The 11,854-nt window shown below is 47.2% G+C and overlaps 3 protein-coding genes across 3 annotated transcripts; 2 read left to right on the top strand and 1 right to left on the bottom strand.

The window, feature by feature from the left end:
* On the top strand, positions 1-4,078 carry LOC125767967 (solute carrier family 35 member E1 homolog). The gene is made up of 4 exons (XM_049435033.1): positions 1-427; positions 499-1,426; positions 1,591-1,925; positions 1,992-4,078. The coding sequence occupies exons 2-4, from the start codon at positions 961-963 to the stop codon at positions 2,544-2,546; spliced, it is 1,356 nt and encodes a 451-aa protein (XP_049290990.1). The 5' UTR covers positions 1-427; positions 499-960; the 3' UTR covers positions 2,547-4,078.
* Positions 4,079-4,824: 746 nt separating this feature from the next.
* On the bottom strand, positions 4,825-10,241 carry LOC125767945 (von Willebrand factor A domain-containing protein 8). The gene is made up of 3 exons (XM_049434973.1): positions 9,324-10,241; positions 8,824-9,251; positions 4,825-8,743 (listed from the first exon to the last, which is right to left on the bottom strand). The coding sequence occupies exons 1-3, from the start codon at positions 9,526-9,528 to the stop codon at positions 5,117-5,119; spliced, it is 4,260 nt and encodes a 1,419-aa protein (XP_049290930.1). The 5' UTR covers positions 9,529-10,241; the 3' UTR covers positions 4,825-5,116.
* Positions 10,242-10,618: 377 nt separating this feature from the next.
* On the top strand, positions 10,619-11,824 carry LOC125767994 (acyl-CoA-binding protein homolog). The gene is made up of 2 exons (XM_049435069.1): positions 10,619-10,789; positions 10,968-11,824. Exons 1-2 carry the CDS (start codon positions 10,775-10,777, stop codon positions 11,220-11,222), a joined length of 270 nt encoding a protein of 89 aa, XP_049291026.1. The 5' UTR covers positions 10,619-10,774; the 3' UTR covers positions 11,223-11,824.
* The last annotated feature ends 30 nt before the right edge of the window (positions 11,825-11,854 follow it).

Genomic DNA, 11,854 nt, shown 5'->3' with positions numbered 1-11,854 from the left:
CAGATTACTGACTAACGCTTCAAGTGCAATGCAAATTGCTAGACAAGCTTTAAAAACATCTCCTTTGAAACGTTTTTCCACCAACACGTGTAGCCGAGTAATTTTCCTGTTTTGCCAGAAGAAAAGGCGCTGCTTCCACGAAAGTTTACAAAACCGCTGACGAAACGTCATCTGAAGCCCACTTGACAGCCAGCTGTGCGTTGTCAACAATTTCATGCTTTCTCGCTCGCTCTATCGCAACCGTGTATCGACGGGGGGTACGCATGACAGCCAACGCAAAACACAGCTGGCCTGATTGCTTTGACAGCTCACCGTACACACACACTAACGTAGCAGGCTAGAACACGCACACGCGCGCACCGATAGCATTGAGACGTGGTCAATGTAAACGCCAGTGGATGCTTCGTGGACACATATTGGGTTGAAGGTACGTATCAGCGAAAGGTGGAGTGTTTCCTCCAACATTCTAAAGCGCCACAATTGATGAATTGATTGTAGCTTGTGCGGGAAGATACCTCACCACAAGGATCGAGTGTTTTCTCCAGTGCAGTTTCCGGTTGCCAGCCCATTTATACAAATTCAGAACGAACGGGTACCAGGTAACGCCATCTACAAGATGTGTGATGTGTGTACACGACTGCATTTATTATCGACACATCGTCCACGCATCGATACCGATCAGTAACCGGAAGGCAATCGATGCAAGTGTGTGATACGGTGCGAATCTAGATTAGTGGCCGCGATACCGTACGGTTGCCAACCATCGCACATCCCCTTTGAATCAGCATCCGGCCTTGGGCCATCACCGTTTCAGGGCGCGGTATCGTGTTCGGTTACCCTGTCTTGTATGTAAAAATAAAACGACGTCTGTCAAAAAGGTGCGTTCTGGTTCGACGTATACAAAACTGCGTACGAAACTAGTACCAGGTCGTCCGAGATAGTGCTGCGATCGCTTTCACCATGGCGATGCTGCTAAAGCGACCGATCGGAACGCTCGTTAGCGGGTTGCGCAGCGTTGGTGGCGGCAATCGAAATGGTGGTGGCAACACACCATTACTGGACGGCGGGTATACGAGCGGAACGGGCGGTGGTACCGCAGCACCGGGTCACGACGGAGGAATGCGCCAAACGCTGACGATCGTTTTTCTCTGCATCCTGTGGTACGTCGTGTCTAGCAGTAACAACGTTATCGGCAAGATGATACTGAGCGAGTTTCCCTACCCGATGACGGTGACGATGATACAGCTGACAAGCATTACCGTGTACAGTGGACCGTTCTTCAATCTGTGGGGCGTTCGGAAATATGTTGACATATCCTGGCGCTACTATTTCACCTTTATCGTGCCGTTGGCGCTGGGGAAATTTTTGGCCTCGGTAACGTCACACATTTCCATCTGGAAGGTGCCAGTTTCGTACGCTCATACAGGTAAGTGTTTGCGATACTTTTTCAGGTTTATAAGGGCAAACACGACTACAACCAACAAATACCTTCAGCAAGCAATCAATCAAACATCAGCAATCAAAACAAAAGCAAATGAAATTTTTAAAAATCTCACTTCTGCAATGTGTGTTTCATCCCCCTAAAAACAGTGAAAGCAACGATGCCACTATTCACCGTGATACTGTCGCGTATTATAATGCGCGAACGGCAAACCAAAGCCGTGTATCTGTCACTGATGCCGATCATCGTTGGTGTGGGCATTGCGACACTAACCGAACTATCGTTCGATGTTATCGGGCTGATCAGTGCACTGATCGCAACGATGGGCTTCTCACTGCAGAACATCTTTTCCAAGAAGGTGCTGAAGGAGACGGGCGTTCATCATCTACGGCTGCTGCACATACTCGGCCGGTTGGCCCTGTTTATGTTTCTGCCGGTGTGGATCTACGTCGATCTGTTTAACGTGATGAAACATCCATCCATTGTAACGTATCCCTAATTGTTTGTCCCATCATCAAATCTTTACATTAACGCCGTGTTTTTTTTTCAGGTAACGGGTGACTATCGGGTGATTGCGCTGCTGTTTACCGACGGTGTGCTTAACTGGTTGCAAAACATACTCGCGTTCAGTGTGCTGTCGTTGGTGACGCCCCTGACGTACGCGGTCGCAAGCGCCAGCAAGCGCATCTTTGTCATTGCCATCTCGCTGTTCGTGCTGGGCAATCCGGTAACGTGGCTGAACGTGCTCGGCATGCTGGTAGCGATACTCGGTGTGCTGTGTTACAATCGGGCGAAATATTTTGCCCGCCGTCAGGACACGCTACTACCGTACGCATTCAATGCGAAGGAGTCCGGTGATACGAAGGGTTCGACCACGCTTGCCAGCCACGGTAATGGCCGGCGGTATCCGTACGCTCCCCTCCACGCTAATGGCGGTGTATCGGTACCGGAGAATGTACTGCTAGCGAACGGTACGGCCAACCTCGTGCCAGTGGCAACCCATCCACACAGTGGACCGCTCGGTGTAGCACCGACAATCCCGATCACAACGTCCTCGAACATGACTACGTCCAGCAGTACCAATGGTAGGTTACTGTTCGTTTAGGCAGGCGTGCGGTGACAGGTTGCCCTCCCCTAGCCCATTTGGTGATGCGGACGAACTGAAGAACGGATACCTGAGATACCATACCAGCAAGAGCACGTGGTGTAGCAAATTAGTAGGGGACGCAACATGGAACAACCGGTTAGCACGGTAGTAATTTATACATATATCCTAAATAATAACGACTCCGGAAGAACCGACGACCAGTGTGCGACATTGGCAACACTTTTTGTAATATAGACACAGACAGACACGTACACACACACATACACCTGATTTATTGTACTAGTGGGAAGGAAGTATTAGCAAGCAGCTGAAGGATAACAAAATGGAATATATTGATTTGCTTTCATCTTTAAGCTCGCCGATAAACCAGTGAGAGTTTGCTCATTATTGATTGCTACATTTAAACCATTTTCCGCAAGTTAAGATGCTTCAAATACTAGTATCAATTTACAGCTAGAGAAAGGAATCTAAAACACACATTAGAACAAACGCAATAGAGAGGCAATTAATTTTCTTCAGACAGACAAGACAGTATTTTCTGATTAAGTTTTTGTTTTGTTCCGTTTAAAACAACACAACCCCGTTTAGCTCCATGCGTCTGATTTTGTTTTTTTTTTATTTTCCTTCTTAAAAATGTGTTATATCCATCCTCTGCAAGGGAACCACGATTTATAGCGTATATTGTTATGCAAATGTACATAGTTAGGGAACCGTTGAAATACGAATCTGTCGGAACTGAATGTGTGATGTAAGGCTTTGTTGCGTGTACGTTCCCTTCCAACTAGGTGTTCCTTTCCTTCGATCCTATTCGTTCACAGTTATCTGTTTATTACTTTTGTATTATGTTGTGTTTGTTCACGATCTAAGCAATATTAGTTTTACGCTTATATGTCCAACATCATTGTATTACCGTTGCTCTCCCTATACGGGCATCGATACTTAGACGCTGGTTACAGTACAAGCTGCTTGCAGTAGCTAATGGGGCGAGACAATGAAGCAACACACACAGAAAAAAAAATCACAAAAGTCATCCATCTGGTTTTTGCTCAGCAGTTTTATTTTGCTTTGTTTTATTAACTATTTTTTTTTATTGTATATTCCATTTTATTTTAAATATTGTTTCCTCCCTTTCCCCCCAAATATTGTTAGTATAAAATCAACCCACAACCTACCCCACTCTCGATGGATGGGAAGACGAATTTAATGTAATAGGAAAAAAAATATAAATATATCTTCTAGACAATTTCGTTAACCAGTTTGCTTTCCTGAATGTTATTTAAAAATGCGCAAAAATTTGCTTAGCAAAACAAAATAATGAAAATGTAATGCGGAATGGTGCTGCTGTACTAAATGAAGCAAAATGAAGAAGAACAAAAATTCAAATGAATGTAACTGAAGATTGAATGGCTATGAGTAGTAATATCTTCTATAGCAAGTGGTTATTTTGCAAAACAAAAAATTTTCTTTTTCTTATTTGTTTGACTGTGGAAATAAATTCATTGGTTAATGAATAATGATATAAAATGTAATTTTTAGAAAGTCCTTTGCACAGTTCCCGGTTGGGCGACATATTAAATATCACTCTTACTGATTTTGATTCTATCTCTTCTCGCTCGTTTTCACTTTGTGGAGAATGTTCACCAAAAAGACACTATGGACTAAATCATCTGGTGTCATTCTAACGAAATTACGAGTATAAAACACACACCGGACAATTGCAAGAACTCGTTCCCCCATCAGTTTTTGCACATTACTGTCTTCAATTCAAGTAATAAGGACTTTCACGGATTTTCTAGCAAATGTTCCCAAAATCTTCTAGCGAGTGTTTTAATACTTTTCCAATATTTTTGTAGACATGTTCATTTAGAGTTTTTGCAGGCTTCTTGGGGATATTCTTTACTTATCACTGGTTCATTTCAACAAAACTTTAAACTCATCGCTGTTGAAGGACCTCTATATAACTCTGAAACAGGTTAGCTAATGTGATATAATTCAATCTTTGCCACCATTTTCTGTAACATTCCAAATATCTTGCATTTCTATTTATTCTCATTAAAACTAGTCGCCATATTGTTAGGCTATGGAATGTTTTTCTAGAGCGAATATCTTGCAAGCAGTATTGAACATTCCACCTTATTCCCCTGTATTTGTTACACATCAGCTTATCTCTCTATTTCTATATGCGATAGAGGCGATGCCACGATTCACATGGCATCGATCTGGGGGAACTGGGTATAAAACAAAAGCAAAATTGAAATCATATCTCGCGTTAGAATCTCTGTTAGCTAAATGTATATTACCACATCAAACGCAACAGTGTACAGGCAATAGCAATAAAATATAACATTTCTATGGTTTGCGTACATGGGAAACATCAAGACGATCGTCTATTTTGCTCATCATTAAGCAAATAAAGCTGATAAGGTACAATGTTGAAAGTATATACATTTGCTGGTATACCCTTTTTGCGCTAACTATCTCTATACACCCACTATCTACATGAACCGTACCGTTGGGGAAGTCCCATTTTTTGTTGTCGGGTAAAATATAAAACGTCCAGATGGGCATTACTGCAGCAATGAGGCGGCAAAGATTTGGCGCATTATATTCGGCAGCTGGTCCAGATCCATGCAGACGAACGCTTTGCCCGCAGTCATATTGTCCGCCACCACCTTCGCCTCATCGTCCAAGCTACCGATGAAGATGACGTACGCCTGTACACGGGGCGACTGGCGCGCGAGTGCATTATTTAGCTTCCGGGGCGTTATACCGTACCGGGCAAGATTTGCATCACTGAGCACGATCACGATCGCTTCATCGCAGTCCTCTTTGGCCAGCTCGTCCACCGCCTGCTCGGTCGCGGCCAGCGTATGATCACCGCTCCAGCAGAACTGCGAGTGTGCATGCATCATCTTGATCGTTTCCAGGCGCCGTTTTGCATCCTTCGGTGGGTTGTTTTCGTTGACGAACGGGACGGCAACCGCTTCGCCGCTGTGCCCGACTATGTCGTACCGTATCTTGCCCTCGAATCCATCGAACGCTTCCATCACCATCACGGTCGCTTCCAGCTCCCGGTCCAGCCGCCCATCGTACCCATTAAACCGGTACATCGAGCCGGACACGTCGACGACCAGCTTCAGACGTTTCGGTTTTTCCTGCGGCTGGCCGGGTTCCGGATCCTGTTCCGCCCGCTGCTTGTAAATCGCCCGCTCACCCGTCAACCCCTCGACCAGCTTCGTATCGTCCAGTTCGCCCACGCTGCGGTGCCGTTGCCACTGGCGTTCGCGGGCACGTGCTTGCAGCGCTTGCAGCGTAATACGCAGCTGCTGCACCTGCCGCCGCACCGGTTCTGCGTACTGTTCGTACACCCGATGCTCGTACGGGCTCATCTGTATCTCACGCAGCTTTGCCTCGAACGCTTTTCGGTTCATTTCACGGGCCGCCTGCTTTACCGCCTCCGGTATGTCGTCCTTTTCCGCGTCGGATAGCTGATGCACCTTGTGGCCGGCATCCAACCGGTACGGACCACCCTTACCACCCAGCCCGGCCGTATCCCGCCCACCAGTACCACCCGCCCACGTATTTCCACCGACGTGCGGATCATTGTTTGGGTCGACCTTACCATGTTTCGGAGCGGACACATCCTTCCCGCTGTGGCTGCGCACCGTTAGCTGTAGCTGACGTTCGCAACGCATCGCTGTCAACGCTTCGCAACCCTCCGCATACTCACCGATCGGTAACCCGTGGCGCAACAGTACCGCCGTCACCTGATCGAGCGTTTCCGGTGCGTATCGATCGTAATCTAGTACGTTACCAATCACCTCCGCCAGCGCATCGGACGGGAACCGCTCCAGATGGCGTACGATCGCAACGACCTCGCGCGTCGAGTAGGGATAGTGCAGCGTGCCTGCATCCGCCATCTCACGCAGCTCAGCGAATGCATCCACCAGCCGGCGGATCGTGGCGACCGGGACGGATGGACCGTACTGCTGCAGCAGAAACATTTCCGACTCCGGCAGCGGATTGTCGACCGCATGGCAAGCAAATAAATCACCCAGCGCGGCAAAGAAATCATTACCGAGGAATGGGAATCCGGGCCGGTTGGCGAGCACAATTAGACGGAAGTCGGGATGGGTCGGCAGGAAACCGTCTCCCACGTTGGTGGTGGATGTATTGGGTGGACAAATTTTTCGCCCATCTGAAAGCAGCATCTCACCATTCTCGACAAGCGTCTTCAGGATGCAGGTCACGTGCACCGGTGCCTTGTCCGCTTCGTCCACCACCAGCACGTGTCCGTGACGGACCGCCTTCACCAGCGGTGAATCTTCGTACTCGATCCGTCCATCCCGCACTGTGGCTTGCAGCGTTAGCGACTGTACGGTTGTATCGCGATGCAGCTGTATGTACTCGCGAGGACGACCCATCAGCTGTAGCAACCGGTCAACGATCTTGTTCTTGCCAACGCCCTGATTACCAACGAGCAGCAGATGCTCGCCGAGCAGAAAGTCCTGCAACAGGCGCTCCATCAGCCGCAAATGCTGTGGCACATCGTAAAACACAATGTCCGGTATCTTGGTGATCGCTTCCGTACGATACCGTGGCACACTGGTGCGTCCGATACGCACCAGCTCGTCCGTTTGCTCCACCCTGATCGGGTTCGTCGTGTCGTCTATCTCACCACCCCCAGACAAGCCCGCGTAGTTTGGCAGATAGCGTCGCATCGCGGCATCTAGCACGTTGCGCGGCAAGCTCGGCATAAACTTGCTTAAAAACGTTGCATGCAGTATGTCGGCCGGATTGCGATCCTCCCCGTACTGGTGCAAACGGCGCGCAATACGCAACAGCTGCCGGGTGGAAAGATTGCCGGCAAGCGTCTGCTGTACCGGGTCGGATGACGTCCGCAGATGGTGGGCAACGCGCAGTATCTGCTCCATCGTATCGCTGATCGGACCGTACAGTGTGTCCAGCACGTGACGTTCCTCGCGTTCGCTTAATCCACGCACCTCGTGGAACAGAAACAGACTAAGCGTTTCCGCGCTAATCCAAGCGCTGGATGGACCGGACCGGGCTGGTACGACGGTACCGCCCGTACCGCCTGCACCGAAACCTTGGGCTGGTTCTGCTAGCGCGATTATACGGAAGCCCGGATGAATGCGTAAAATGCCCCGTGCGGTTAGGTCCAGATCTGGCTGTGCTGCTTGCAGCCGTTCGTAACGCTCGTGCGAAAGAAGTCGCCTACCATCGTACAGCTGCAGCTCGCGGTCGTGTACGAGCCGATGCAGAATGCCAAGCGTACTGTGATGCAACCGATGGATACCGTCCAGTACGATTGCGTGCCCGGCAAGGGCGGCCAACAGTAGGGGCGAATCCTGCCAAACCGTGTCACCGTTCAGACGCGTTGTACGCTTCTGCAGCAAATCCCGTGCAGTCATATCCTGGTACAGCACCATCGCTTCCATGTGCTGATTGTTCAGCAAGCGGCACAACTGTTCGGCCAGAATCGATTTGCCGCATCCTTTCGGCCCGACCAGACACACATCACCGACGGCAATGGTTTGCAGCAGTTCTGCCAGCAAACCATTCTGATAGGAGGTAGGTATGAACGGTTGACGCATATCTGCGAGCGGGCTAGGGTTGCCTTGGGGTAGCCGAAACTCGGCCACCATATTAGACGAGCGCAATCGTACGGCGAGCTGTCCATCGTCCTGTTTGACAACTTTATCAATTTCGAACGGACTTGATGCATTGCTCTCGTCCACAAATCCAAGCGATTCCATTAACCCAGTCACATACGAGCTTCCTTCCTTTTCGAGAAATACAGGGTACGGGTAGAACCGGCGCAGCAAATCCTGTTCCGTTAGTGTACCGTTGTGACGTAACAGCAGTCCAGCGTACCGTAGATTATCGATAGGAAAATCGGGCAGCAGTGCCGAAGCGGACTGTATGCCGAACGCGAATGATACCAGTTTGGTCAGCACATCGGGACGGTCAAGCGGACCGGCAAGTTCCTTTGCTTCCGTTAGCACCTCCACGTACGGTAGTTCGGCAATGTCACGTGCCTGAAACCGAGACCGGAGCGGTGGATCGAGCGGTGAACCCCGATACCGAGGCACCGGAAGTCCCAACGCAATGACGCGAAACTTCTCCGACACACGCACCAAACCCCAGCTGTCAAGCTGATCGCGGCTGAAACGCTATTGAGAGACCGTGGATTTATAAGTATGGTTTTGAATATCTTTCTCCTATCTGTGGCGCCACATATCCTATCACTTACCTCCAGCAAGGCGTCATAGTTTTTGGCCGCTATCAAAAACCGTCCATCCTCCAGATGCATTTCCCGGTTTTCTAGCAGATTGTTCAAAATTGGCAATACGTTTCGTTCCGTTTTTTCCACACCTTCGATCAGCAGTATACGACCCTCGATAGCCGCACGGACCGCGCTCTGATTGTGGTAGGATGCTGTTCCATCCAGAATTTCGCGGCGCTGCTTTAGATCGCTCTCGGTTGTGTCACGGTTGAGCAATATGTACTCGACCTCACGGCGCGTTAGCTCCGAATACTGCATTACAATACGCCGCCTCAAACCACCAGGCCGGCCAAGCAACAGTATGTCCTGGCCGAGCTTATCCTTCTGCAGCATCCAACGTAAATGGTGCAACCGTGTTTGGGACAGCGCTGCCTCACCGGTTTCACTAACGCTGACTGTAAGAATATCGTTTCAACAAACCAATTTAGGCATTCAAAAAAGACTTAATAACACAAGCGCATACTTACCGTACCCATTGGGGACCAGTTCCGGACGAAGTGGTACGTCGATTTCTTTCTCCACGTCGTCTATCTGGATGGTGCCACCGGTGGTGCTGGATGTGTAGTTGCGGTTCCATGACAGCCCGGTACTTTCGGCCAACGTTGGTTGCTGGTGGGCCAGAATACGCCTCAGCACGTTGATGCGCCTTATTGTTTGCACGTTACGCTGCATTGGTACTGGCGAATGGGTACCGTTCCGTGGTTAGTTAACTTCAATTAAAGCTGCTCCGGTGGTTAGGGTCAAAGTCTCATCCACTAGTTGCGTGTTCATCACGGCTCGTCATGAAGACGGTGAGCGAAAACAACGCACGATCAACGTCTGTTTTTGGCAGCTGATTTTGACAAGTAACTAAAGTGGTTCTATTTTCTTCTCAGTCTCTCTCTCTTTCTTTCTCATAGATTTCAGCTATTCGTTTAGAAAATTTGCGTTCAATCATTTTTCGATTTACGTTGATAATGCGTTCTGAAGAAATTATTGTAACACTGATTACAGCCAATAGGACCGAAAGTGAATTCGTTTTAATTGGTTAACATAACTAAAAATAATTCCTAGCAGGCCAATAGTTTTCACTTAAAAGTGCTTCAAAAAATAAGAAGTAATTAAAGTAAAATTTCTCTATTTATATTAACTGTACTCATGATTCATGATACTAGTAACAAAACAAATAACTTTGTTTACATTTGTGTAACTTCGATTTAAAAAAAATTAAGAGACAGCTGTTTGTGACAGTTGGGGAAGCATTGAACTCTGTCAAACATCCATTTTTATTTGTTCGTTCGCACATGATTTTTTGTTGCGTTCACATTTCCCGTTGATAGCTGCAAGCTGTGGTTACAGGAGTCGTGCATTTCCCAGGTGGAAAATTACAGTACAGCGGAGTGCAGACGTATTTTTTTGCTAAATTAAACTCCCAAATAAGCATTTTCTTTGACATTAACTAAATGATTTTATCTTGGGCAGTTAATATTTTGCATGCCGCTAATATAATTTTCATCTCATCCTTCTTGTTTTCGATAAATTTTTCTGACTTGAAGAACACATTTCCTTTCGTCTTTCTGTGCCTGGGGGAAAACTTTCAACGGAAGCATAATCACGAAGAGGTTTGCAAAAAATGTAAATTTATATTTGAATTTTTCTTTGAAAATATATCGTACCGGAAATTTTATCCTTTGCAAAAGACATTTCGCAAATGGCATAGTGTGGTTGCCTTCCGTCGTATTTGCCTCTCGCTCTTTCAGCGCAATGAAAAAGAACACGCTATGCGCCATTTTACTACGTAAGCTAGCACCTGTTCGCACACGCACTTGTCCGGCCAACCAGTTTGACTAGATTTTGCAATCGTTGTTCTCACTTCAAAGCAAGCGGCATTGAGCGTTCTAAACGACACATTTTTCATCGCGTGTAAAAACTAAAAATAATGTCACTGCAGGAGGTAAGTGTATTATAATAGGTTAACCGGGAAAGATATACCCGGCAAGTGAATATTTTAGAGGTTAGCAATTGTGTTACCTATTTTAGACTAATTTGTTGCTGTTTTCTGAAAGTACAGATGGTAACGGGAAGAATACATTCTAATGGTGTTTCTCTCTTTCGTCTCATTCTTTGCGCAGAACTTCGATAAAGCGGTGGAGGACGTGAAGAACCTCAACGCAACACCGGCAGATTCCGATCTGCTGGAGATCTACGGCTTGTACAAACAATCTACAGTCGGTGACTGTAACACCGAGAAGCCAGGCTTCCTAGACTTTAAAGGCAAATCCAAATGGGAGTCTTGGAACGGGCGCAAGGGCATGTCGCAGGACGACGCCAAACAAGCGTACGTAGATAAGGTTCAGAAATTGATCGAACAGCACGGTTTGAAGTAGAAGTGTGGCCGGATCCGTGTGGAACCAGCAAAACAGGACTTTTTGGACACGGACAATGGATTGCTAATGTTAGGAGGGACAGTAACAACACACAAGGACTATTATGGCAGTATGGTACAAAAAAATGGCCAGCTAAGTAAGATGGCTTTGCTATTGTTTTAATGGTTTCGTGGCAGAAAAGTCGTTTTTTCTACTCTCGAGAATCGAACACACCATTGGCGTGCAGTGATGATCCCTGCGGAAAAGAAGGAAAAACACACACACACATACACGCTCAAAGCCATCGTGTTCTGGCATTGAATGCAGGACGCACTCGAAACTGAGAAGATAATGTAGTAATTTGCAAAGTTCGAATTTTTGCACTTAGTTACGATATAAGCTGGTTAGGTGAAGATTGAACTTTATACTTGGTAATGGCGAATTAATTTTGTTGTATTGTTCTAACTAACAATTTCTTTATTTTTTTTTGTTACGATCTGTTGGAAGACTTGAACTTGATATTCTTACGAGTAGAATCTCTTTTTACGAGAGGGAACGCGAAACGCGCACATGGTGACAGTAAAAATGGAATCTCGAATATAACTTTATTCAAGCGATAGAAATGTGTTGCCTAATATTTTGTTAGCCTTTGA

Source organism: Anopheles funestus, chromosome X (assembly GCF_943734845.2).
Source record: "Anopheles funestus chromosome X, idAnoFuneDA-416_04, whole genome shotgun sequence".
Lineage (NCBI taxonomy): Eukaryota > Metazoa > Arthropoda > Insecta > Diptera > Culicidae > Anopheles > Anopheles funestus.
Note: the sequence above shows the minus strand (reverse complement) of the source record. Positions and strands in the feature narration are given on the sequence as shown.

Bases quoted from the DNA above. Each gene is read 5' to 3' on its own strand.
- LOC125767945 (XM_049434973.1), bottom strand. From the start codon at position 9,528: ATGCAGCGTAACGTGCAAACAATAAGGCGCATCAACGTGCTGAGGCGT. The intron at 9,252-9,323 runs GTAAGTATGCGC...ATATTCTTACAG, and splicing joins ACTGGTCCCCAATGGGTACG to TCAGCGTTAGTGAAACCGGT. The intron at 8,744-8,823 runs GTAAGTGATAGG...GTCTCTCAATAG, and splicing joins ACTATGACGCCTTGCTGGAG to CGTTTCAGCCGCGATCAGCT.
- LOC125767967 (XM_049435033.1), top strand. From the start codon at position 961: ATGGCGATGCTGCTAAAGCGACCGATCGGAACGCTCGTTAGCGGGTTG. The intron at 1,427-1,590 runs GTAAGTGTTTGC...CCCTAAAAACAG, and splicing joins AGTTTCGTACGCTCATACAG to TGAAAGCAACGATGCCACTA. The intron at 1,926-1,991 runs GTAACGTATCCC...TTTTTTTTTCAG, and splicing joins TGATGAAACATCCATCCATT to GTAACGGGTGACTATCGGGT.